At 51.2% G+C, this 23185-nt stretch overlaps 1 protein-coding gene across 1 annotated transcript in view; it reads right to left on the reverse strand.

The window, feature by feature from the left end:
• Nucleotides 1-16747, reverse strand: part of LOC140108517 (syntaxin-binding protein 5-like) — a 172691-nt gene extending 155944 nt beyond the window's left edge. Inside the window, exons 1-3 of the mRNA XM_072131784.1 lie at nucleotides 16743-16747; nucleotides 13772-13853; nucleotides 11269-11369 (exon numbers count right to left, since the gene is read on the reverse strand). Coding sequence (XP_071987885.1) covers nucleotides 11269-11369; nucleotides 13772-13853; nucleotides 16743-16747 — 188 coding nt within the window. The remainder of the gene's footprint in view (nucleotides 1-11268; nucleotides 11370-13771; nucleotides 13854-16742) is intronic.
• Nucleotides 16748-23185: the final 6438 nt, after the last annotated feature.

A 23185-nucleotide genomic window follows, 5' to 3' on the forward strand; every position in this document is an offset into this window, starting at 1 on the left:
TCTGCCAAAGTTCTCGGCATCGAATTTGGCCAGGGGGATTACCCCATGCAAAACTGGGACGGCAGGCTTAAGATCGCCGCTCAGAGGGTGGACCAGTGGAAGGGTTGGTCTTTGACCCTCAGAGAAAGGGTAAATCTGATCAAAACCTACCTGCTCCCATTGCTGATATATCTGGGCAGTGTGTGCATGTTGCCAGAACCCCTCTGGACTCGGGTCTACAGTCTGTTCTTCCAGCTGTTATGGGGGAATAGGCTGAACCTAATCAAGAGGGAGGTTACTTACCGCACGAGGAGACAAGGAGGGTTGTGTATGGTCAACCCTGTGGTATTCCTAGTGAATACCTTTCTTAAGATCAATATCGCCATCCTCTGGAAAGAGAGGGCTCCTCCGTGGGTATACTCCTGCAGGGGATGGTTTAGGCCTTTCTTCCAGGAATGGGAGACAGGAGGGCGAGTGAAGGATCTTCGCACACCGCATGGGCATCTTCCGGCTTACGCTACCCCGGTTCTGAAGGTGATTCGCCGGTGGGGTCTGGGAATGTGGGAGATCAGGACCATGTCGAGGAAAATCCTTAACAAAAGGGTTCTGTTGACCCATTTCCAGAAGCCTCTGGCCCTCAGGGATTGCCCAAGTCGGGATCTTGGGGTGGGTTTGAGTTTATTGAATTCCATCAGGATCCCCTTGAAGTTTTGGGACGTGACTTGGCGCTGCTTCCATGGAAAGCTGTGTGTGAGGGACAATCTGAAGTGTAGGAGCTCTGAGGAAAGGGGTTGTCCCCGGGAGGAGTGCGGTGGCCTGCTGGAGAGCATGGACCACTTCCTGCTTCAGTGCCCCTTTAACACAGAGGTGTACAACCGGGTGGGCGCTTCCATCCATTGGCCGGGGTTGGCCGGTCTCTCCTATGCGGAGTGGGCCTATGGAGCATTCAGAGGCCTGGGTGGCCGGGACCGCTGCACGTTATTCCTAGTTAGCCTAGTGGTCAGGTACCACACGTGGAACGCACGGTGTTTAGTTTCGACGCAGCGTAAAATCCTCCCGGTGGATGAGGTGGTTAGGAACATTGTGGGTGACCTGGTGAAGGTGCGCTCTCTGGAGTATGAGAGGCTGGGCACGGGGAGGGCCTCTCTCCTTTGGAGGGGGTTCTCCTTTAGTGTCCCTTAGTCTGTCATCTCCTCTCCTGGTGTTGGGCTGAAGCTGACACTGTAGATTTTTGTTTTGTATCTGAGGTTATAGTGATGTAGCGGCTTGCAGGCACCGAACCTGGGCTTTATGTGGTTTTGATATATGTTGATATGTTTAATGTGTTTGTATCTTGTGTACAGTGTGTATATAGTTATATATTTAGTTATAGTTCTTGTGTGTATATAGGTTGGTTGGTTTTGGGGTGTTGGTGTTAGGGTGTTAGGTTGGGAGGGGGGTGGACGGGACTTGGACTGTACGATCCTGGGCACTGGTCTGGACTATATAACGCGAACTTTGGACGTTAGACCAGTGTCTGGGTGGGAGGGTGATGGGCATGGGATTTAGTTAGTTATATTTTATGTTATTTAATGTTATTAATGTTATTTCCGTTATATTAATTGTTATTTCTGTGTTTATTTATTGTTTATTTATTTATTTATGTGTATTTTGATATAAAAAAAAAAAAAAAAAAAATTAGGTGGTGGGACTGGGTGAAGGTTTTGTTTGTTTTCATGCTGAGTGTGTGGTGTGTGTGTGGCTGGGCCAGGAGGTTTTGTAAGTTTATTTTCGTTTATATTTGTTCTTTTGTAATTCTTTTGCCAGAAGTTATGGCTTTATTTATGTTTATTATTGTTATGTTTTTCACTTTTATATAAAATAAAAGATTTACAGGATGTAACTCAGGATCAGTACAGGATAAGTAATGTCATGTATGTACACAGTGACTGCACCAGCAGCAGAATAGTGAGTGCAGCTCTGGAGTATAATACAGGATGTAACTCAGGATCAGTACAGGATAAGTAATGTCATGTATGTACACAGTGACTGCACCAGCAGCAGAATAGTGAGTGCAGCTGTGGGGTATAATACAGGATGTAACTCAGGATCAGTACAGGATAAGTAATGTCATGTATGTACACAGTGACTGCACCAGCAGCAGAATAGTGAGTGCAGCTCTGGAGTATAATACAGGATGTAACTCAGGATCAGTACAGGATAAGTAATGTCATGTATGTACACAGTGACTGCACCAGCAGCAGAATAGTGCGTGCATTCCCATTCTGCTGTGAGCTACTGACGGGTGTGGTTGTGTGCTGCTGAGCTCCTGCACCACCTGGAGCAAACCCAATCCACCCAGGCCTGCTCTCTCCTCCCCAGGGAGGGAGTGGGTTCTGTGGGATGAATCCTGCAGGAAAGTCCCAGGCTCCTGTCTCCCGGACCAGGCCGGCGGGGGGCAGGAGAAGCCAGTTACCGGCCAAAGCGGAGGGGGTGAGAAGATCTGCCCGGAGCCAAGGACGCAGCGATGTGACCTCGGCTGCCACCCCCAAGACCCAGGGAAGCCGCAAGGTCTCTGGTTCACAGAAGATCAAGGCAAGTAACATCAGCCTAAGTGCTCCTCCTGGAAAGCTGAGTGACTGTGCGGGAAAGCTGGGTGGTTCAGCTGAAAAGCTGGGTGCTCACGGAGGTGTTGAAAAAGCATGGGGTGAACTTAAGGCCCGGGAGTCTGTTTCCATCTATGGCTCCCGGATTGCTGAGCACCTCCGTGAGTACGAGGAAGCTGGAAAAGCGCTGAGGAGGCTCCAGGAGGAGATAAGGGAGACCTTGGCCCTAGCGGGGGTGGCCACTAAGAAGAAAAAGTCTGATCTTCTTACCACCATAGACAGACTTAAAGCCGAGGTCACCGCTCTGCAGGAGAAGCGTCATCTTATCCGCGAGCACAGCGGTCCGTTTCGTGAAAAACTTGAAAACGACGCCCGATTTGATGACATGCGCCAGGAGAAGCTGAGAAAGCAGAAGGGGCTTCAGATCCAGGCGGATGATGGCGATGATGAGGAGGATGAGGAAGACCAGCCGTGTCCGTCTGGTGGCCTGCACCAACACCAGCAGGCCTCGCACGACAGGCTGCCTGCGGAGCAAGCGCCATTACCATCAGGCTGCGGCTCTGCCAACCTGGAGGAGGAAAGTGATGACAGCGGCCAGGGGGGGGGGCGCTAATGGCTCAGATCCGTCAGCTTGAGTCCCCAGTTCACCTCCAGAACTTCTCCTTCGGCGATGATTTGCCAGATGACGACCAAAAGAGAAAGAAGAGAGCCAGGAAGACCAAGGCGTCTGAGGAGGTGAATCTGGTGTTTCGTCCCCTCCCTGTTCCCTCCGGGCGGGCAGCAGTGTCAGCCTGTCGTGTAGGCCCCGTTGCCCAGCCCAGCACGAATCCTGCAGTGGACTCGGTGCCAGGGTGCGGGGAGATTGCAAAGCCACGTTCCATCATGGCGCAGAGCACCAGCCTTGTTTGTAGTAGCAAGGATGGTGCAGGGAAGGCACCGGCCGAAAGGCCGGACAGTGAGGGCGATCCAGCAGGTCCTGGTACTGTGCGCTGCCCCCTAGTGGGAGGGGGGGGTGGCCCGGTGCCAGGGGCAGTGGCGGTGGCTCCTGTGGCCCCTAGCGCTGTGGCTGTTGCTTGCTCCGGTGAGCAGCGGCAGTGTGATGGGGCTGCTGGGGCTTGTGGTGCAGCGCCTCCCAATCATCCTGTGCAGCCTGTGCAAAAGGGCACAGGAAAAATATTATTCTGTATTGGCTCATCTGACCCTGGAGAGGGCACAAAGAGACTGTCCGGAGTTAATAAAGACAGGAGGCCTCTTGCATCTAGTGAGCAGCGATGCTCCAACCTTAGAAAAACTGCGGGACAACAAGGGGTTAATGCCAATGAGGCAGAGGGCACAAGTAAGATCGGGGTTGGAGCTGCCTCTTCTCAGGCTGAATCGGCTATGGAGGTGGCTCTACCCCCAGTGTCCAGTGACGCCGAGGCAACCCCAGGTCCTCCTGGCCCAGCTGGTGTGAGTGATGCAAGGAAGCGAGGCGTGTGGTGAATGTGGGGGTGGTGAATGGTGATGGGGGGGATCCTGGTAGGAGTGCTGGACCATCTGCACCCACAGTGGTGGCCGCTCCCATAAGGAGCTATGCGAGTGTCACCGCTGGGGCAAGTGGGGTTAACTCCTTGTCTGGGCTCTGGGAATAGCGTTTTGCAAAGGCGTCTTCTGGAGGCTCTCAGGAGAGGGGAAAAGTCAATCACTGTAGAGGGGAGAGATGTTGATCTGTCCTTCTGGACAGACAGGCATGGCCTGGCAGCCTTCCAAGAGAAAAGGGGGGGAGAGACTGTATGGTCTTTACCCACAACCGGGCCCGGAGCTGCCCGTAGGAATGTGGTTCGTCTTCGCTGGAGGGGCAGTGACGCATGCCCACCCAGGTCAAGGGTGGTGGAGCTCCTCCTGAAGATGAACTTCAGGGCTAGTGACATCTTTGCCCTGATACATCCTTATGGTACTCCGGAGTTTGATGTCAGCTTTGTTCGGCCGGAGGGCTTAGAGCTCTTCTGGTCGAATTATGAGCTGGCAAAGAACGAGCCCGCATGGCGAGACTTTGCTGTGCAAGCAGTGTCTCGCCAAAACGCAGTCAAGAAGGTGACCGTTTTGACCCGTAACGAGTCACTTTCTTGCATGGACATCATGACTTGGCTAAGTCGTTATGGTGAGGTTGTACAGGTACCCCAGAAAAACCGCGATGAATTTGGCATTTGGTCTGGGGCCTGGACCTTCATGATGAAGTTGAAGTGTTCAGGCGGCACAGTCGCCCACATTCCCTCTTCAGCCTTTCTTGGGCGAGACAGAATCCTGATTTTCTACCAGGGGCAGCCGAAGGTCTGTCACAGGTGCGGTGACCCCACACACTTTAGCGCCAGCTGCCAAGTGCAGAAGTGCGCTTTGTGTGGTGGGCTAGGTCATCTCGCTGCATCCTGTAAGGACATTAGGTGTAACCTGTGTGGTGAGCTCGGTCACCCTTTCAGCCGTTGTCCTCGCTCCTTTGCCAATGCGGTTGTGACCCCAGTGGAGGAGAGCCATGAGGTTGCTTCTGCTGGGGAAGGTACCAGCAGAGGTGGAGGAGCTGAGGGGCCTGTGAAGAAAAGTAAGAAGAAGTCGCCTTCTCAGTTGAGGCGGCTTGAAGCCAGACAAAAAGGGAGAGAACTGGGGAAGCCTCAGGTTGCTGGGGTGACCCTGGGTCCTTCCTCAGAGGCTGGTCTTGCTACTGAGGCCCTGAGGGATGATGAGTTGGATGAGGAGGTCAGGAGGATGGAGCGCGAGAAAGGTGCCATGTCCTCCACGTCCTCCCATTATGAGAGTATGGATGAGGATAACAGGATTTGGCTAGAAAATAAGCGCAAGCAGAAAAAGAAAAAACGCGGCGTATCTAAGGTACCTAAGGAAGGGAAAACTTCCTCCCCTCTGGTTGAGCTTTCCAACCACTTCCTCACCCTCGATGAGATCGCCTCCTCGGAAGGAGAGGCTGAGGGTGGGGTTCTGGAGGTGGCGGCGGAGCAGCCTGCAGGGGGCGCCGAGTCTCTATCCTCTGGGGAAGCTGGGTCCTCAGAGTGGGAGACTGACTCAGAGTCAGGAGACAAGGACGAAGGAGAGGGTGGTCCGGGTGGGTCCTTGGGGGCCAGTAATAACATGGACACCTCAATTTCGTTGAAAAGAAGTTGCCCCAATTCTGAAGGGAAAAGGGAAAAGGCATCATCTTCAGAGGAGAGTCGGGGGAAGGGAAGTATTAAGAAAAAAGCCATCTAACTCAATCACTCATGATGGCGGCACCCACTCCGTTGACGCTGGCGTCCATTAATGTCGCCAGCATTAAGTCTGATGCGGCTAGATTTGCGGCCTTTGATTTTCTCGGCCGTGTTGAAGCCGACATTTTATTTTTGCAGGAGACCAGGCTGCCAGATTTGGCGGCCGTGTTTAAAGCTAAGAGGGAATGGAGACACGGGCCTTCCTATTGGTCTCTTGCGGCCGAGCCGTATAGCGGAGTGGCGGTCCTTTTTACCGCACCGGTAGAATGCCGACGAGTTATTGAGTTAGAAATGGGGAGGTGCCTGATCCTGGATGTCCTCATGAAGGGACAAGAACTTCGCCTAATTAACATCTATGGTCCCCAGTCCAAGTGGGACAGGAAGTGTCTCTTTATGAGGATCAAGCCCTACCTTTTTACAAGTCGGCAGGTGGTCTTTGGAGGGGACTTCAATGCTGTCACGAGGTCCCAGGATAGGGGAGGTTCCAGAGACAAGCTGACTTATGATAGCGTCGCTCTTAATAGCATAGCCAGTGAGGCTCGCCTGGTGGATGTCCACATCCGGCACACCCCAGGCCACGCGGGGTTCACCTATTATAGGGGTAGCTGCAGGTCTAGAATAGACAGGTTTTATTTAAAGGAGGAAGCCATCTCTTCAGCAGTGTCCGTTGTTGAGGTGGAGTTCTCCGACCACTGTCTAATTTTGTTTTCTCTGAATGTTACAGAGACCCCCCGGATGGGAAGAGGCTACTGGAAGCTCAATTCGTCTCTCCTGGAAGAAGCGGAGATCAGACAATCCTTTGAGGACTTTCTTCAGAGCCAGGTACCATTGCTGGGCCTTTGTAGCAGTAAGTCAGAGTGGTGGGAGATGCTCAAGAAAAGGGTGGCGAGATTCTTCCGCCAGCTCTCGAGCCTCAGGAGCCTGGACAGGTACCGCCTGTATCAGGGCCTGAGGAGGAAACTCGAGCATCTCGTCTCGACTGGAGGTAGTCGTGAGGACATCTCCAGAGTGAAATCCTTGCTGAAGAGGTGTCAGTACGATAGACACGCATCTTTGGTTTTTGAGAGGGATTACGGGAAATACCGCTCGCCCGACCCTTACAGAAACTGCAAGATGTCAGTGAATGGTAAAGTTGTCACGGGACTGGTTGACAGTACGGGATCCCTGAAAAGGTCCAGATCAGGGATTCTGGAGGTCGTCAGATCCTTCTACTCGCACTTCTTGGGCAGGAAGGATCTAGATCGGGATGTGATGTCGGCTTTCCTGGCTGAAACTGTCCCTGAGCCAGGAGTAGACCCCTCTCTTGATGTTTTGACAGAGATGATCAGGGAAGAGGAAGTCAGCCGGGCGATTGAAGGGCTCGCCCTCAAGAAATCGCCGGGTCCGGATGGCTTAACATCTGAGTTTTATAAGACCTTTAAGGACGCCTTGGTTCCCCTCTTGACTGAGGTATTCAATGAGTGTCTTTCCTCGGGCGCTCTGCCGAAGTCAATGAGGAGGTCAGCCCTGATCATCCTGTCAAAGGGTAAGGACCGATCTCGTATTGAGAACTGGCGTCCCATAGCGCTTCTCAATACGGACAGAAAGGTTTTGGCAAAGGTGCTGTTTAATCGGCTGGTGCAGTTTGCGCCCCGGCTCCTTTCGGGGACCCAGCACTGCTCTGTTCCAGGCCACAGTACATTTAGTGCTGTGCTTTGTGTCCGGGAGGCAGTGGAGCAGGGCAGGGCTGGTAACTGGAAGGGGTACTTGCTGTCCTTGGATCAGGCAAAAGCGTTTGATCGGGTTAACCACGAGTACCTCTGGTCTGTCCTTCTGAGGTATGGCCTGCCGCGGGAGTTTGTCAATTGGCTAAAGGTTTTGTACGCAGGGGCAGAGAGTTTCCCGCTTGTGAACGGTTGGATTGGCCGCTCTTTTGAGGTTGGGTCTGGTGTTCGCCAGGGTTGTCCTCTGAGCCCACTTTTATACGTGTTCGCGATTGACCCATTCCTTAGGAGGGTTGATCGTGGGCCGTTGGTGGGAGTCGGGATGGACCAGGCGGCACCAGAAACCACTCTAAGGGTGGTAGCGTATGCTGATGATGTCACCGTTTTTGTGTCCTCGAGAGGGGAGGCGCAATGGGTGATGTCAGAGGTTGACCGCTACTCAGAGGCTTCTGGGTCCAAGATCAACCGGGATAAGTGTGAGAGTCTCTGGCTGGGAGAGGGGGATCCAGGCTTTGATCTCCCGGACACTCTTCCAGGGCCCCAAGACTCTGCCAAAGTTCTAGGCGTCGAATTTGGCCAGGGGGATTACCCCATGCAAAACTGGGATGGCAGGCTTAAGATCACCGCTCAGAAGGTGGACCAGTGGAAGGGTTGGTCTTTGACCCTCAGAGAAAGGGTTAATCTGAAAGGAAAAAACGTACCTGCTCCCGTTGCTGATTTATCTGGGCAGTGTGTGCATGTTGCCAGAACCCCTCTGGACTCGGGTGTACAGTCTGTTCTTCCAGCTGTTATGGGGGAATAGGCTGAACCTAATCAAGAGGGAGGTTACTTACCGCACGAGGAGACAAGGAGGGTTGTGTATGGTCAACCCTGTGGTGTTCCTAGTGAATACCTTTCTTAAGATCAATATCGCAAACCTCTGGAAAGAGAGGGCTCCTCCGTGGGTATACTCCTGCAGGGGATGGACTCCTCCGTGGGTATACTCCTGCAGGGGATGGGCTCCTCCGTGGGTATACTCCTGCAGGGGATGGTTTAGGCCTTTCTTCCAGGAATGGGAGACAGGAGGGCGAGTGAAGGATCTCCGCACACCGCATGGGCATCTTCCGGCTTACGCTACCCCGGTTCTGAAGGTGATTCGCCGGTGGGGTCTGGGAATGTGGGAGATCAGGACCATGTCGAGGAAAGTCCTTGACAAAAGGGTTCTGTTGACCCATTTCCAGAAGCCTCTGGCCCTCAGGGATTGCCCAAGTCGGGATCTTGGGGTGGGTTTAGGTCTTTTGAATTCCATCAGGATCCCCTTGAAGTTTTGGGACGTGACTTGGCGCTGCTTCCATGGAAAGCTGTGTGTGAGGGACAATCTGAAGTGTAGGAGCTCTGAGGAAAGGGGTTGTCCCCGGGAGGAGTGCGGTGGCCTGCTGGAGAGCATGGACCACTTCCTGCTTCAGTGCCCCTTTAACACAGAGGTGTACAACCGGGTGGGCGCTTCCATCCATTGGCCCGGGTTGGCCGGTCTCTCCTATGCGGAGTGGGCCTCTCGAGCATTCAGAGGCCTGGGTGGCCGGGACCGCTGCACGTTATTCTTAGTCAGTCTAGTGGTCAGGTACCACACGTGGAACGCACGGTGTTTAGTATCGACGCAGCGTAAAATCCTCCCGGTGGATGAGGTGGTTAGGAACATTCTGGGTGACCTGGTGAAGGTGCGCTCTCTGGAGTATGAGGGGCTGGGCACGGGGAGGGCCTCTCTCCTTAGTGCCCCTTAGTCTGTCCTCTCCCTCCTGGTGAAGGTGCGCTCTCTGGAGTATGAGAGGCTGGGCACGGGGAGGGCCTCTCTCCTTAGTGTCCCTTAGTCTGTCCTCTCCCTCCTGGTGAAGGTGCGCTCTCTGGAGTATGAGAGGCTGGGCACGGGGAGGGCCTCTCTCCTTTGGAGGGGGTTCTCCTTTAGTGTCCCTTAGTCTGTCATCTCCTCTCCTGGTGTTGGGCTGAAGCTGACACTGTAGATTTTTGTTTTGTGTCCTGAGGTTATAGTGATGTAGGGGCTGCAGGCGCCGAACCTGGGCTTTATGTGGTTGGTTTGTTATATGTTGATATGTTTAATGTGTTTGTATTTTGTGTACAGTGTGTATTTATGTAGTTATAGTTAATGTGTATATAGCTTGGTTGGTTTTGGGGTGTTGGTGTTAGGGTGTTAGGTTGGGAGGGGGGTGGACGGGATTTGGACAATATGATCCTGGGCACTGGTCTGGACTATATAGCGCGGACTTTGGACGTTAGACCAGTGTCTGGGGGGGGGAGGGTGATGGGCGTGGGATTTAGTTAGTTATATTTAATGTTTTTATTTCCTGTTTGTCTTTTTTTTGCTGTGTATTCTTTAGTTATTTATAGAAAAAAAAAATAAATAAATAAAAAAATATAAAATTATATATATAAAAAAAAAAAAAAAAATTAGGTGGTGGGATTGGGTGAAGGTTTTGTTTTATAATGCTGATTGTGTGGTGTGTGTGTGGCTGGGCCAGGAGGTTTTCGTAAGTCTCTTTTAGTTTGTATTATTGTTTTGTTATTATTATTATTGTTTTGTTTTGCCAGAAGTTATGGCTTGATTTATGTTTATTGTTGTTATGTTTTTCATTTTTATATATAAAATAAAAGATTTACAGGATGTAACTCAGGATCAGTACAGGATAAGTAATGTCATGTATGTACACAGTGACTGCACCAGCAGCAGAATAGTGAGTGCAGCTCTGGGGTATAATACAGGATGTAACTCAGGATCAGTACAGGATAAGTAATGTCATGTATGTACACAGTGACTGCACCAGCAGCAGAATAGTGAGTGCAGCTCTTAGGTATAATACAGGATGTAACTCAGGATCAGTACAGGATAAGTAATGTCATGTATGTACAGTGACTGCACCAGCAGCAGAATAGTGAGTGCAGCTCTGGGGTATAATACAGGATGTAACTCAGGATCAGTACAGGATAAGTAATGTCATGTATGTACACAGTGACTGCACCAGCAGCAGAATAGTGAGTGCAGCTCTGGGGTATAATACTGGATGTAACTCAGGATCAGTACAGGATAAGTAATGTCATGTATGTACAGTGACTGCACCAGCAGCAGAATAGTGAGTGCAGCTCTGGGGTATAATACAGGATGTAACTCAGGATCAGTACAGGATAAGTAATGTCATGTATGTACACAGTGACTGCACCAGCAGCAGAATAGTGAGTGCAGCTCTGGGGTATAATACTGGATGTAACTCAGGATCAGTACAGGATAAGTAATGTCATGTATGTACACAGTGACTGCACCAGCAGCAGAATAGTGAGTGCAGCTCTGGGGTATAATACAGGATGTAACTCAGGATCAGTACAGGATAAGTAATGTCATGTATGTACACAGTGACTGCACCAGCAGCAGAATAGTGAGTGCAGCTCTGGGATATAATACAGGATGTAACTCAGGATCAGTACAGGATAAGTAATGTCATGTATGTACACAGTGACTGCACCAGCAGCAGAATAGTGAGTGCAGCTCTGAGGTGCAGGATATGTTTATAGGCAGATGTCCAGGATTATTTGGGATTGGAGCATGTAGCCTTAGGCTCCGGGTATACAGGATGATGTATAGAGGGACATGTGGTTCTATAGGTTGTGATACTTGTGTGTATCACACGTTGCCGGTGGGGTTGTATTTCTGGGGGTGCAGTCCTAGGTCAGTCCCCGATCCCCCGCGGAGCAGTAATGTCTGTCACCCCCGGTATCACTTACCGTTCTTTGTTGAATCTCAGAGAGTGGAGCACGGCCGGACGCTTCTGCCGCAGGCTCCATAGGTGAAGCGTCTGGTCGGCACATGCGGTGACCAGGGCACCCTGCGGGCAGAAGGACAGAAGTCACTGGACAAGTGGCAGCCGGGCAGTGACAGCACCCTGTGAAGAGTCCCCAGCTGGTGCCCATGTCCTGCCCTGGCATCCTGCCTGTAATGTGCCCAGCACTGGGCACCCACTGCACCATTACCCCTGGATCCATGATGTAGCAGCGGCACCTGCCCTTCCATGTGCCCTCTGGTAGAATCTCACAGACCTCCTCATTACTATAATGCTATAGAGTCCTGTATATACAGTGTATAGGGTCCAGGGTGTCCATAGGTCTGCACCCACGACAGTTCCGGACCTCAGGATTTCAGGTAAATGGAGAAAGTTCTCTAGTTGTAACATGGAACATCCCTTTATCTGGGGTCAGTTACCAATTTTTAGGTGTTATCAGTATCTGTCACCTCTGGGGAGAGTCTCAGATTATCCATACATCCTCTGGGGAGGGTCTCAGATTATCCCTACATCCTCTGGGGAGAGTCTCAGATTATCCCTACATCCTCTGGGGAGAGTCTCAGATTATCCCTACATCCTCTGGGGAGAGTCTCAGATTATCCCTACATCCTCTGGGGAGGGTCTCAGATTATCCCTACATCCTCTGGGGAGAGTCTCAGATTATCCCTACATCCTCTGGGGAGAGTCTCAGATTATCCCTACATCCTCTGGGGAGGGTCTCAGATTATCCCTACATCCTCTGGGGAGAGTCTCAGATTATCCCTACATCCTCTGGGGAGAGTCTCAGATTATCCCTACATCCTCTGGAGAGAGTCTCAGATTATCCCTACATCCTCTGGAGAGAGTCTCAGATTATCCCTACATCCTCTGGGGAGAGTCTCAGATTATCCCTACATCCTCTGGGGAGAGTCTCAGATTATCCCTGCATCCTCTGGGGAGGGTCTCAGATTATCCCTGCATCCTCTGGGGAGAGTCTCAGATTATCCCTGCATCCTCTGGGGAGAGTCTCAGATTATCCCTACATCCTCTGGGGAGAGTCTCAGATTATCCTTGCATCCTCTGGGGAGGGTCTCAGATTATCCCTACATCCTCTGGGGAGGGTCTCAGATTATCCGTACATCCTCTGGGGAGAGTCTCAGATTATCCGTACATCCTCTGAGGAGGGTTTCAGATTGTCCCTACATCCTCTGGGGAGGGTCTCAGATTATCCCTACATCCCCTGGGGAGGGTTTCAGATTATCCCTACATCCTCTGGGGAGGGTCTCAGATTATCCCTACATCCCCTGGGGAGGGTCTCAGATTATCCGTACATCCTCTGGGGAGAGTCTCAGATTATCCCTACATCCCCTGGGGAGGGTCTCAGATTATCCGTACATCCTCTGGGGAGAGTCTCAGATTATCCGTACATCCTCTGAGGAGGGTTTCAGATTGTCCCTACATCCTCTGGGGAGGGTCTCAGATTATCCCTACATCCACTGGGGAGGGTTTCAGATTATCTCTACATCCTCTGGGGAGGGTCTCAGATTATCCCTACATCCTCTGGGGAGGGTCTCAGATTATCCGTACATCCTCTGGGGAGAGTCTCAGATTATCTGTACATCCTCTGAGGAGGGTTTCAGATTGTCCCTACATCCTCTGGGGAGGGTCTCAGATTATCCCTACATCCCCTGGGGAGGGTTTCAGATTGTCCCTACATCCTCTGGGGAGGGTCTCAGATTATCCCTACACCCTCTGGGGAGGGTCTCAGATTATCCCTACACCCTCTGGGGAGGGTCTCAGATTATCCCTACATCCTCTGGGGAGGGTCTCAGATTATCCCTACATTCTCTGGGGAGGGCCTCAGATTATCCCTACATCCCCTGGGGAGGGTCTCAGATTATCCCTACACCCTCTGGGGAGGGTCTCAGATTATCCCTACATCCTCTGGGGAGGGTCTCAGATTATCCCTACATTCTCTGGGGAGGGTCTCAGATTATCCCTACATTCTCTGGGGAGGGTCTCAGAGTATCCCTACATCCTCTGGGGAGGGTCTCAGATTATCCCTGCATCCTCTGGGGAGGGTCTCAGATTATCCCTACATTCTCTGGGGAGGGTCTCAGATTATCCCTACATCCTCTGGGGAGGGTCTCAGATTATCCCTACATCCTCTGGGGAGGGTCTCAGATTATCCCTACATCCTCTGGGGAGGGTCTCAGATTATCCCTGCATCCTCTGGGGAGGGTCTCAGATTATCCCTACATTCTCTGGGGAGGGTCTCAGAGTATCCCTACATCCTCTGGGGAGGGTCTTTGGAGCAGGTCTCAGATTACCATGACATGCTACTCCCCACAGGAGTTATAGATCTATGAATGCAGGTTATGGGGCATCTATACTGCTGTCATTATTGCCTCCAGCCACTACATGCCCCACAATAAACCTGGCACTAGAAGGGTTAATGGGACACTTACCTCATTGATTAGGAACTGGAGATGCAGGATGGCCGCCCCGCTCTCATGCTGACAATGGGAGTCTACACCGGGTCGCCCCAGGCTAAGAAGCAATAGTCAAGGATTTACCCAAAAAATGAGGACATTTAATAATAGAAGAGATGAAGTGGTGAGAGCTATAGCATCTGCAAGTAAAGGGGTGCACACAGAAGAGGGGTACAGGGGTGACATAATACAATGCTGTACCATGGGGTGCACACAGAAGAGGGGTACAGGGGTGACATAATACAATGCTGTACCATGGGGTGCACACAGAAGAGGGGTACAGGGGTGACATAATACAATGCTGTACCATGGGGTGCACACAGAAGAGGGGTACAGGGGTGACATAATACAATGCTGTACCATGGGGTGCACACAGAAGAGGGGTACAGGGGTGACATAATACAATGCTGTACCATGGGGTGCACACAGAAGAGGGGTACAGGGGTGACATAATACAATGCTGTACCATGGGGTGCACACAGAAGAGGGGTACAGGGGTGACATAATACAATGCTGTACCATGGGGTGCACACAGAAGAGGGGTACAGGGGTGACATAATACAATGCTGTACCATGGGGTGCACACAGAAGAGGGGTACAGGGGTGACATAATACAATGCTGTACCATGGGGTGCACACAGAAGAGGGGTACAGGGGTGACATAATACAATGCTGTACCATGGGGTGCACACAGAAGAGGGGTACAGGGGTGACATAATACAATGCTGTACCATGGGGTGCACACAGGAGAGGGGTACAGGGGTGACATAATACAATGCTGTACCATGGGGTGCACACAGAAGAGGGGTACAGGGGTGACATAATACAATGCTGTACCATGGGGTGCACACAGGAGAGGGGTACAGGGGTGACATAATACAATGCTGTACCATGGGGTGCACACAGAAGAGGGGTACAGGGGTGACATAATACAATGCTGTACCATGGGGTGCACACAGAAGAGGGGTACAGGGGTGACATAATACAATGCTGTACCATGGGGTGCACACAGAAGAGGGGTACAGGGGTGACATAATACAATGCTGTACCATGGGGTGCACACAGAAGAGGGGTACAGGGGTGACATAATACAATGCTGTACCATGGGGTGCACACAGAAGAGGGGTACAGGGGTGACATAATACAATGCTGTACCATGGGGTGCACACAGGAGAGGGGTACAGGGGTGACATAATACAATGCTGTACCATGGGGTGCACACAGAAGAGGGGTACAGGGGTGACATAATACAATGCTGTACCATGGGGTGCACACAGGAGAGGGGTACAGGGGTGACATAATACAATGCTGTACCATGGGGTGCACACAGAAGAGGGGTACAGGGGTGACATAATACAATGCTGTACCATGGGGTGCACACAGAAGAGCGGTACAGGGGTGACATAATACAATGCTCTGCGATGGGGTGCAGGGTGAGGCATTGGCACAGGAGCAGCAGGGCACTGCAAGGGTGCAGGTAATCCCTCTCATAGTTTATGATGAAGGTTTGGGGTGAGAGGGAGACCCGTTATGATGTACTGATGCCTGTACCGACCTCAGTCTGGGAGCCTACACCGACCTCAGTCTGGGAGCCTACATCGACCTCAGTCTGGGAATCTATACCGACCTCAGTCTGGGAGCCTACACCGAACTCAGTCTGGGAGCCTACACCCACCTCAGTCTGGGAGCCTACACCGACCTCAGTCTGGGAGCCTACACCGACCTCAGTCTGGGAGCCTACACTGAACTCGGTCTGGGAGCCTATACCGACCTCAGTCTGGGAGCCTACACCGACCTCAGTCTGGGAGCCTACACCGACCTCAGTCTGGGAGCCTACACCGACCTCAGTCTGGGAGCCTACACCGACCTCAGTCTGGGAGCCTACACCGACCTCAGTCTGGGAGCCTACACCGACCTCAGTCTGGGAGCCTACACCGACCTCAGTCTGGGAGCCTACACCGACCTCAGTCTGGGAGCCTACACCGACCTCAGTCTGGGAGCCTACACCGACCTCAGTCTGGGAGCCTACACCGACCTCAGTCTGGGAGCCTACACCGACCTCAGTCTGGGAGCCTACACCGACCTCAGTCTGGGAGCCTACACCGACCTCAGCCTGGGAGCCTACAGCGACCTCAGTCTGGGAGCCTGTACCGACCTCAGTCTGGGAGCCTGTACCGACCTCAGTCTGGGAGCCTACACCGACCTCAGTCTGGGAGCCTACACCGACCTCAGTCTGGGAGTCTATACCCACCTCAGTCTGGGAGTCTACACCCACCTCAGTCTGGGAGCCTACACCCACCTCAGTCTGGGAGCCTACACCCACCTCAGTCTGGGAGCCTACACCGACCTCGGTCTGGGAGCCTACACCGACCTCGGTCTGGGAGCCTACACCGACCTCGGTCTGGGAGTCTACACCGACCTCAGTCTGGGAGCCTACACCGACCTCAGTCTGGGAGCCTACACCGACCTCAGTCTGGGAGCCTACACCGACCTCAGTCTGGGAGCCTACACCGACCTCAGTCTGGGAGCCTACACCGACCTCAGTCTGGGAGCCTACACCGACCTCAGTCTGGGAGCCTACACCGACCTCAGCCTGGGAGCCTACAGCGACCTCAGTCTGGGAGCCTGTACCGACCTCAGTCTGGGAGCCTATACCGACCTCAGTCTGGGAGCCTACACCGACCTCAGTCTGGGAGCCTACACCGACCTCAGTCTGGGAGCCTACACCGACCTCAGTCTGGGAGCCTACACCGACCTCAGTCTGGGAGTCTATACCCACCTCAGTCTGGGAGTCTATACCCACCTCAGTCTGGGAGCCTACACCCACCTCAGTCTGGGAGCCTACACCGACCTCAGTCTGGGAATCTACACCGACCTCAGTCTGGGAGCCTACACCGACCTCAGTCTGGGAGCCTACACCGACCTCAGTCTGGGAATCTATACCGACCTCATTCTGGGAGTCTATACCCACCTCAGTCTGGGAGCCTACACCGACCTCAGTCTGGGAATCTATACCGACCTCAGTCTGGGAGTCTATACCCACCTCAGTCTGGGAGCCTACACCGACCTCAGTCTGGGAGCCTACACCGACCTCAGCCTGGGAGCCTATACCGACCTCAGTCTGGGAGCCTACACCGACCTCAGTCTGGGAGCCTACACCGACCTCAGTCTGGGAGCCTACACCGACCTCAGTCTGGGAGCCTACACCGACCTCAGTCTGGGAGTCTATACCCACCTCAGTCTGGGAGTCTATACCCACCTCAGTCTGGGAGCCTACACCCACCTCAGTCTGGGAGCCTACACCGACCTCAGTCTGGGAATCTATACCGACCTCAGTCTGGGAGCCTACACCGACCTCAGTCTGGGAGCCTACACCGACCTCAGTCTGGGAATCTATACCGACCTCATTCTGGGAGTCTATACCCACCTCAGTCTGGGAGCCTACACCGACCTCAGTCTGGGAATCTATACCGACCTCAGTCTGGGAGTCTATACCCACCTCAGTCTGGGAGTCTATACCCACCTCAGTCTGGGAGCCTGTACCGACCTCAGTCTGGGAGCCTACACCGACCTCAGTCTGGGAGCCTACACCGACCTCAGTCTGGGAGTCTATACCGACCTCAGTCTGGGAGCCTGTACCGACCTCAGTCTGGGAGTCTATACCCACCTCAGTCTGGGAGCCTACACCGACCTCAGTCTGGGAGCCTGTACCGACCTCAGTCTGGGAGCCTACACCCACCTCAGTCTGGGAGCCTACACCGACCTCAGTCTGGGAATCTATACCGACCTCAGTCTGGGAGCCTACACCGACCTCAGTCTGGGAGCCTACACCGACCTCAGTCTGGGAATCTATACCGACCTCAGTCTGGGAGTCTATACCCACCTCAGTCTGGGAGTCTATACCCACCTCAGTCTGGGAGTCTATACCCACCTCAGTCTGGGAGCCTGTACCGACCTCAGTCTGGGAGCCTACACCGACCTCAGTCTGGGAGCCTACACCGACCTCAGTCTGGGAGCCTACACCGACCTCAGTCTGGGAGCCTACACCGACCTCAGTCTGGGAGCCTACACCGACCTCAGTCTGGGAGCCTACACCGACCTCAGTCTGGGAATCTATACCGACCTCAGTCTGGGAGTCTATACCCACCTCAGTCTGGGGGCCTATACCGCTGGGGGTACATGGGGGAGGTGCACGGCTGGGGCAAGCAGGTTTCAAGCTGTAGAGAAACTAGAACTCCCATCATGCTCTGAGAGACGCAAGCAACCAGAGCAGCAGACAATGGCTCGCCAGGAAGGGGTTAAAGCCATGGGGGCCGGGATGTGTATTTTTGGAGGCAGCTGTCTATTTGGCAAGGACTCCCGGCGCTCAGCAGACCTTCTCCTCCTGCTCAGTAAATATCTACTATAAGCCTCCAATTTCCATATAAATGCAGAATAAACATCAGAGGTAAGTGATATCTCACCACAAAGACCTGCAAGGTGCAGAGAAGAAACCCCCGAAGATAGATTACATCACTACTAGCAATAGATGATGTCACAGCTTATCCCCTCCTCCTCCCTGTACAATGACCTCTATATAGATAACACTGACCCATCATTACATCACTACTGACAATAGATGATGTCACAGCTTATCCCCTCCCCCTCCCTGTACAATGACCTCTATATAGATAACACTGACCCCTCATTACATCACTACTGACAATAGATGATGTCACAGCTTATCTCCTCCTCCTCCCTGTACAATGACCTCTATATAGATAACACTGACCCATCATTACATCACTACTGACAATAGATGATGTCACAGCTTATCTCCTCCCCCTCCCTTTACAATGACCTCTATATAGATAACACTGACCCATCATTACATCACTACTGACAATAGATGATGTCACAGCTTATCTCCTCCCCCTCCCTGTACAATGTCCTCTATATAGATAACACTGACCCATCATTACATCACTACTGACAATAGATGATGTCACAGCTTATCTCCTCCCCCCTCCCTGTACAATGACCTCTATATAGATAACACTGACCCATCATTACATCACTACTGACAATAGATGATGTCACAGCTTATCTCCTCCCCCTCCCTGTACAATGACCTCTATATAGATAACACTGACCCATCATTACATCACTACTGACAATAGATGATGTCACAGCTTATCTCCTCCTCCTCCCTGTACAATGACCTCTATATAGATAACACTGACCCATCATTACATCACTACTGACAATAGATGATGTCACAGCTTATCCCCTCCCCCTCCCTGTACAATGACCTCTATATAGATAACACTGACCCCTCATTACATCACTACTGACAATAGATGATGTCACAGCTTATCTCCTCCTCCTCCCTGTACAATGACCTCTATATAGATAACACTGACCCATCATTACATCACTACTGACAATAGATGATGTCACAGCTTATCTCCTCCCCCCTCCCTGTACAATGACCTCTATATAGATAACACTGACCCATCATTACATCACTACTGACAATAGATGATGTCACAGCTTATCTCCTCCCCCTCCCTGTACAATGACCTCTATATAGATAACACTGACCGATCATTACATCACTACTGACAATAGATGATGTCACAGCTTATCTCCTCCCCCTCCTGTACAATGACCTCTATATAGATAACACTGACCCATCATTACATCACTACTGACAATAGATGATGTCACAGCTTATCTCCTCCCCCTCCCTGTACAATGACCTCTATATAGATAATACTGACCCATCATTACATCACTACTGACAATAGATGATGTCACAGCTTATCTCCTCCCCCTCCCTGTACAATGACCTCTATATAGATAACACTGACCCATCATTACATCACTACTGACAATAGATGATGTCACAGCTTATCTCCTCCCCCTCCTGTACAATGACCTCTATATAGATAACACTGACCCCTCATTACATCACTACTGACAATAGATGATGTCACAGCTTATCTCCTCCTCCTCCCTGTACAATGACCTCTATATAGATAACACTGACCCATCATTACATCACTACTGACAATAGATGATGTCACAGCTTATCTCCTCCCCCCTCCCTGTACAATGACCTCTATATAGATAACACTGACCCATCATTACATCACTACTGACAATAGATGATGTCACAGCTTATCTCCTCCCCCTCCCTGTACAATGACCTCTATATAGATAACACTGACCGATCATTACATCACTACTGACAATAGATGATGTCACAGCTTATCTCCTCCCCCTCCTGTACAATGACCTCTATATAGATAACACTGACCCATCATTACATCACTACTGACAATAGATGATGTCACAGCTTATCTCCTCCCCCTCCCTGTACAATGACCTCTATATAGATAATACTGACCCATCATTACATCACTACTGACAATAGATGATGTCACAGCTTATCTCCTCCCCCTCCCTGTACAATGACCTCTATATAGATAACACTGACCCATCATTACATCACTACTGACAATAGATGATGTCACAGCTTATCTCCTCCCCCTCCCTGTACAATGACCTCTATATAGATAACACTGACCCATCATTACATCACTACTGACAATAGATGATGTCACAGCTTATCCCCTCCTCCTCCCTGTACAATGACCTCTATATAGATAACACTGACCCATCATTACATCACTACTGACAATAGATGATGTCACAGCTTATCTCCTCCCCCTCCCTGTACAATGACCTCTATATAGATAACACTGACCCATCATTACATCACTACTGACAATAGATGATGTCACAGCTTATCTCCTCCTCTTCCCTGTACAATGACCTCTATATAGATAACACTGACCCATCATTACATCACTACTGACAATAGATGATGTCACAGCTTATCTCCTCCCCCTCCCTGTACAATGACCTCTATATAGATAACACTGACCCATCATTACATCACTACTGACAATAGATGATGTCACAGCTTATCTCCTCCCCCTCCCTGTACAATGACCTCTATATAGATAACACTGACCCATCATTACATCACTACTGACAATAGATGATGTCACAGCTTATCTCCTCCCCCTCCCTGTACAATGACCTCTATATAGATAACACTGACCCATCATTACATCACTACTGACAATAGATGATGTCACAGCTTATCTCCTCCCCCTCCCTGTACAATGACCTCTATATAGATAACACTGACCCATCATTACATCACTACTGACAATAGATGATGTCACAGCTTATCTCCTCCCCCTGTACAATGACCTCTATATAGATAACACTGACCCATCATTACATCACTACTGACAATAGATGATGTCACAGCTTATCCCCTCCTCCTCCCTGTACAATGACCTCTATATAGATAACACTGACCAATCATTACATCACTACTGACAATAGATGATGTCACAGCTTATCTCCTCCCCCTCCCTGTACAATGTCCTCTATATAGATAACACTGACCCATCATTACATCACTACTGACAATAGATGATGTCACAGCTTATCTCCTCCCCCTCCCTGTACAATGACCTCTATAAAGATAACACTGACCCATCATTACATCACTACTGATAATAGATGATGTCACAGCTTATCTCCTCCCCCTCCTGTACAATGGCCTCTATATAGATAACACTGACCCATCATTACATCACTACTGACAATAGATGATGTCACAGCTTATCCCCTCCACCTCCCTGTACAATGACCTCTATATAGATAACACTGACCCATCATTACATCACTACTGACAATAGATGATGTCACAGCTTATCTCCTCCCCCTCCCTGTACAATGACCTCTATATAGATAAAACTGACCCATCATTACATCACTACTGACAATAGATGATGTCACAGCTTATCTCCTCCCCCCTCCCTGTACAATGACCTCTATATAGATAACACTGACCCATCATTACATCACTACTGACAATAGATGATGTCACAGCTTATCTCCTCCCCCTGTACAATGACCTCTATATAGATAACACTGACCCATCATTACATCACTACTGACAATAGATGATGTCACAGCTTATCTCCTCCCCCTGTACAATGACCGCTATATAGATAACACTGACCCATCATTACATCACTACTGACTATAGATGATGTCACAGCTTATCTCCTCCCCTCCCTGTACAATGACCTCTATATAGATAACACTGACCCATCATTACATCACTACTGACAATAGATGATGTCACAGCTTATCTCCTCCCCCACCCTGTACAATGACCTCTATATAGATAACACTGACCCATCATTACATCCCTACTGACAATAGATGATGTCACAGCTTATCTCCTCCTCTTCCCTGTACAATGACCTCTATATAGATAACACTGACCCATCATTACATCACTACTGACAATAGATGATGTCACAGCTTATCCCCTCCCCCTCCCTGTACAATGACCTCTATATAGATAACACTGACCCATCATTACATCACTACTGACAATAGATGATGTCACAGCTTATCTCCTCCCCCTCCCTGTACAATGTCCTCTATATAGATAACACTGAACCATCATTACATCACTACTGACAATAGATGATGTCACAGCTTATCTCCTCCCCCGTGACTGCAGGAAAGAGATGCCCGGCCTCCGTGACTGCAGGAAAGAGATGCCCGGCCTCCGTGACTGTGGGAAAGAGATGCCCGGCCTCCGTGACTGCAGGAAAGATGCCCGGCCTCCGTGACTGCAGGAAAGAGATGCCCGGCCTCCGTGACTGCAGGAAAGAGATGCCCAGCCTCCGTGACTGCAGGAAAGAGATGCCCGGCCTCCGTGACTGCAGGAAAGATGCCCGGCCTCCGTGACTGCAGGAAAGAGATGCCCGGCCTCCGTGACTGCAGGAAAGAGATGCCCGGCCTCCGTGACTGCAGGAAAGAGATGCCCGGCCTCCGTGACTGTGGGAAAGAGATGCCCGGCCTCCGTGACTGCAGGAAAGAGATGCCCGGCCTCCGTGACTGCAGGAAAAAGATGCCCGGCCTCCGTGACTGCAGGAAAGAGATGCCCGGCCTCCGTGACTGCAGGAAAGAGATGCCCGGCCTCCGTGACTGCAGGAAAGAGATGCCCGGCCTCCGTGACTGCAGGAAAGATGCCCGGCCTCCGTGACTGCAGGAAAGAGATGCCCAGCCTCCGTGACTGCAGGAAAGAGATGCCCAGCCTCCGTGACTGCAGGAAAGAGATGCCCGGCCTCCGTGAATGCGGAATGGATGTGCCTGACTTCCGTGACTGCATGATAGAGGTGCCAGATTGTACAGGGGGGGATACAATCTATTACTCTCTGTTATCAGCCATTACATCCCGGGGAGAGGAGACTGTACAGGGGGATACAATCTATTACTCTCTGTTATCAGCCATCTCAGGGTTCT

This window comes from Engystomops pustulosus, unplaced genomic scaffold (genome assembly GCF_040894005.1).
Source record: "Engystomops pustulosus unplaced genomic scaffold, aEngPut4.maternal MAT_SCAFFOLD_142, whole genome shotgun sequence".
NCBI classification, from domain to species: domain Eukaryota; kingdom Metazoa; phylum Chordata; class Amphibia; order Anura; family Leptodactylidae; genus Engystomops; species Engystomops pustulosus.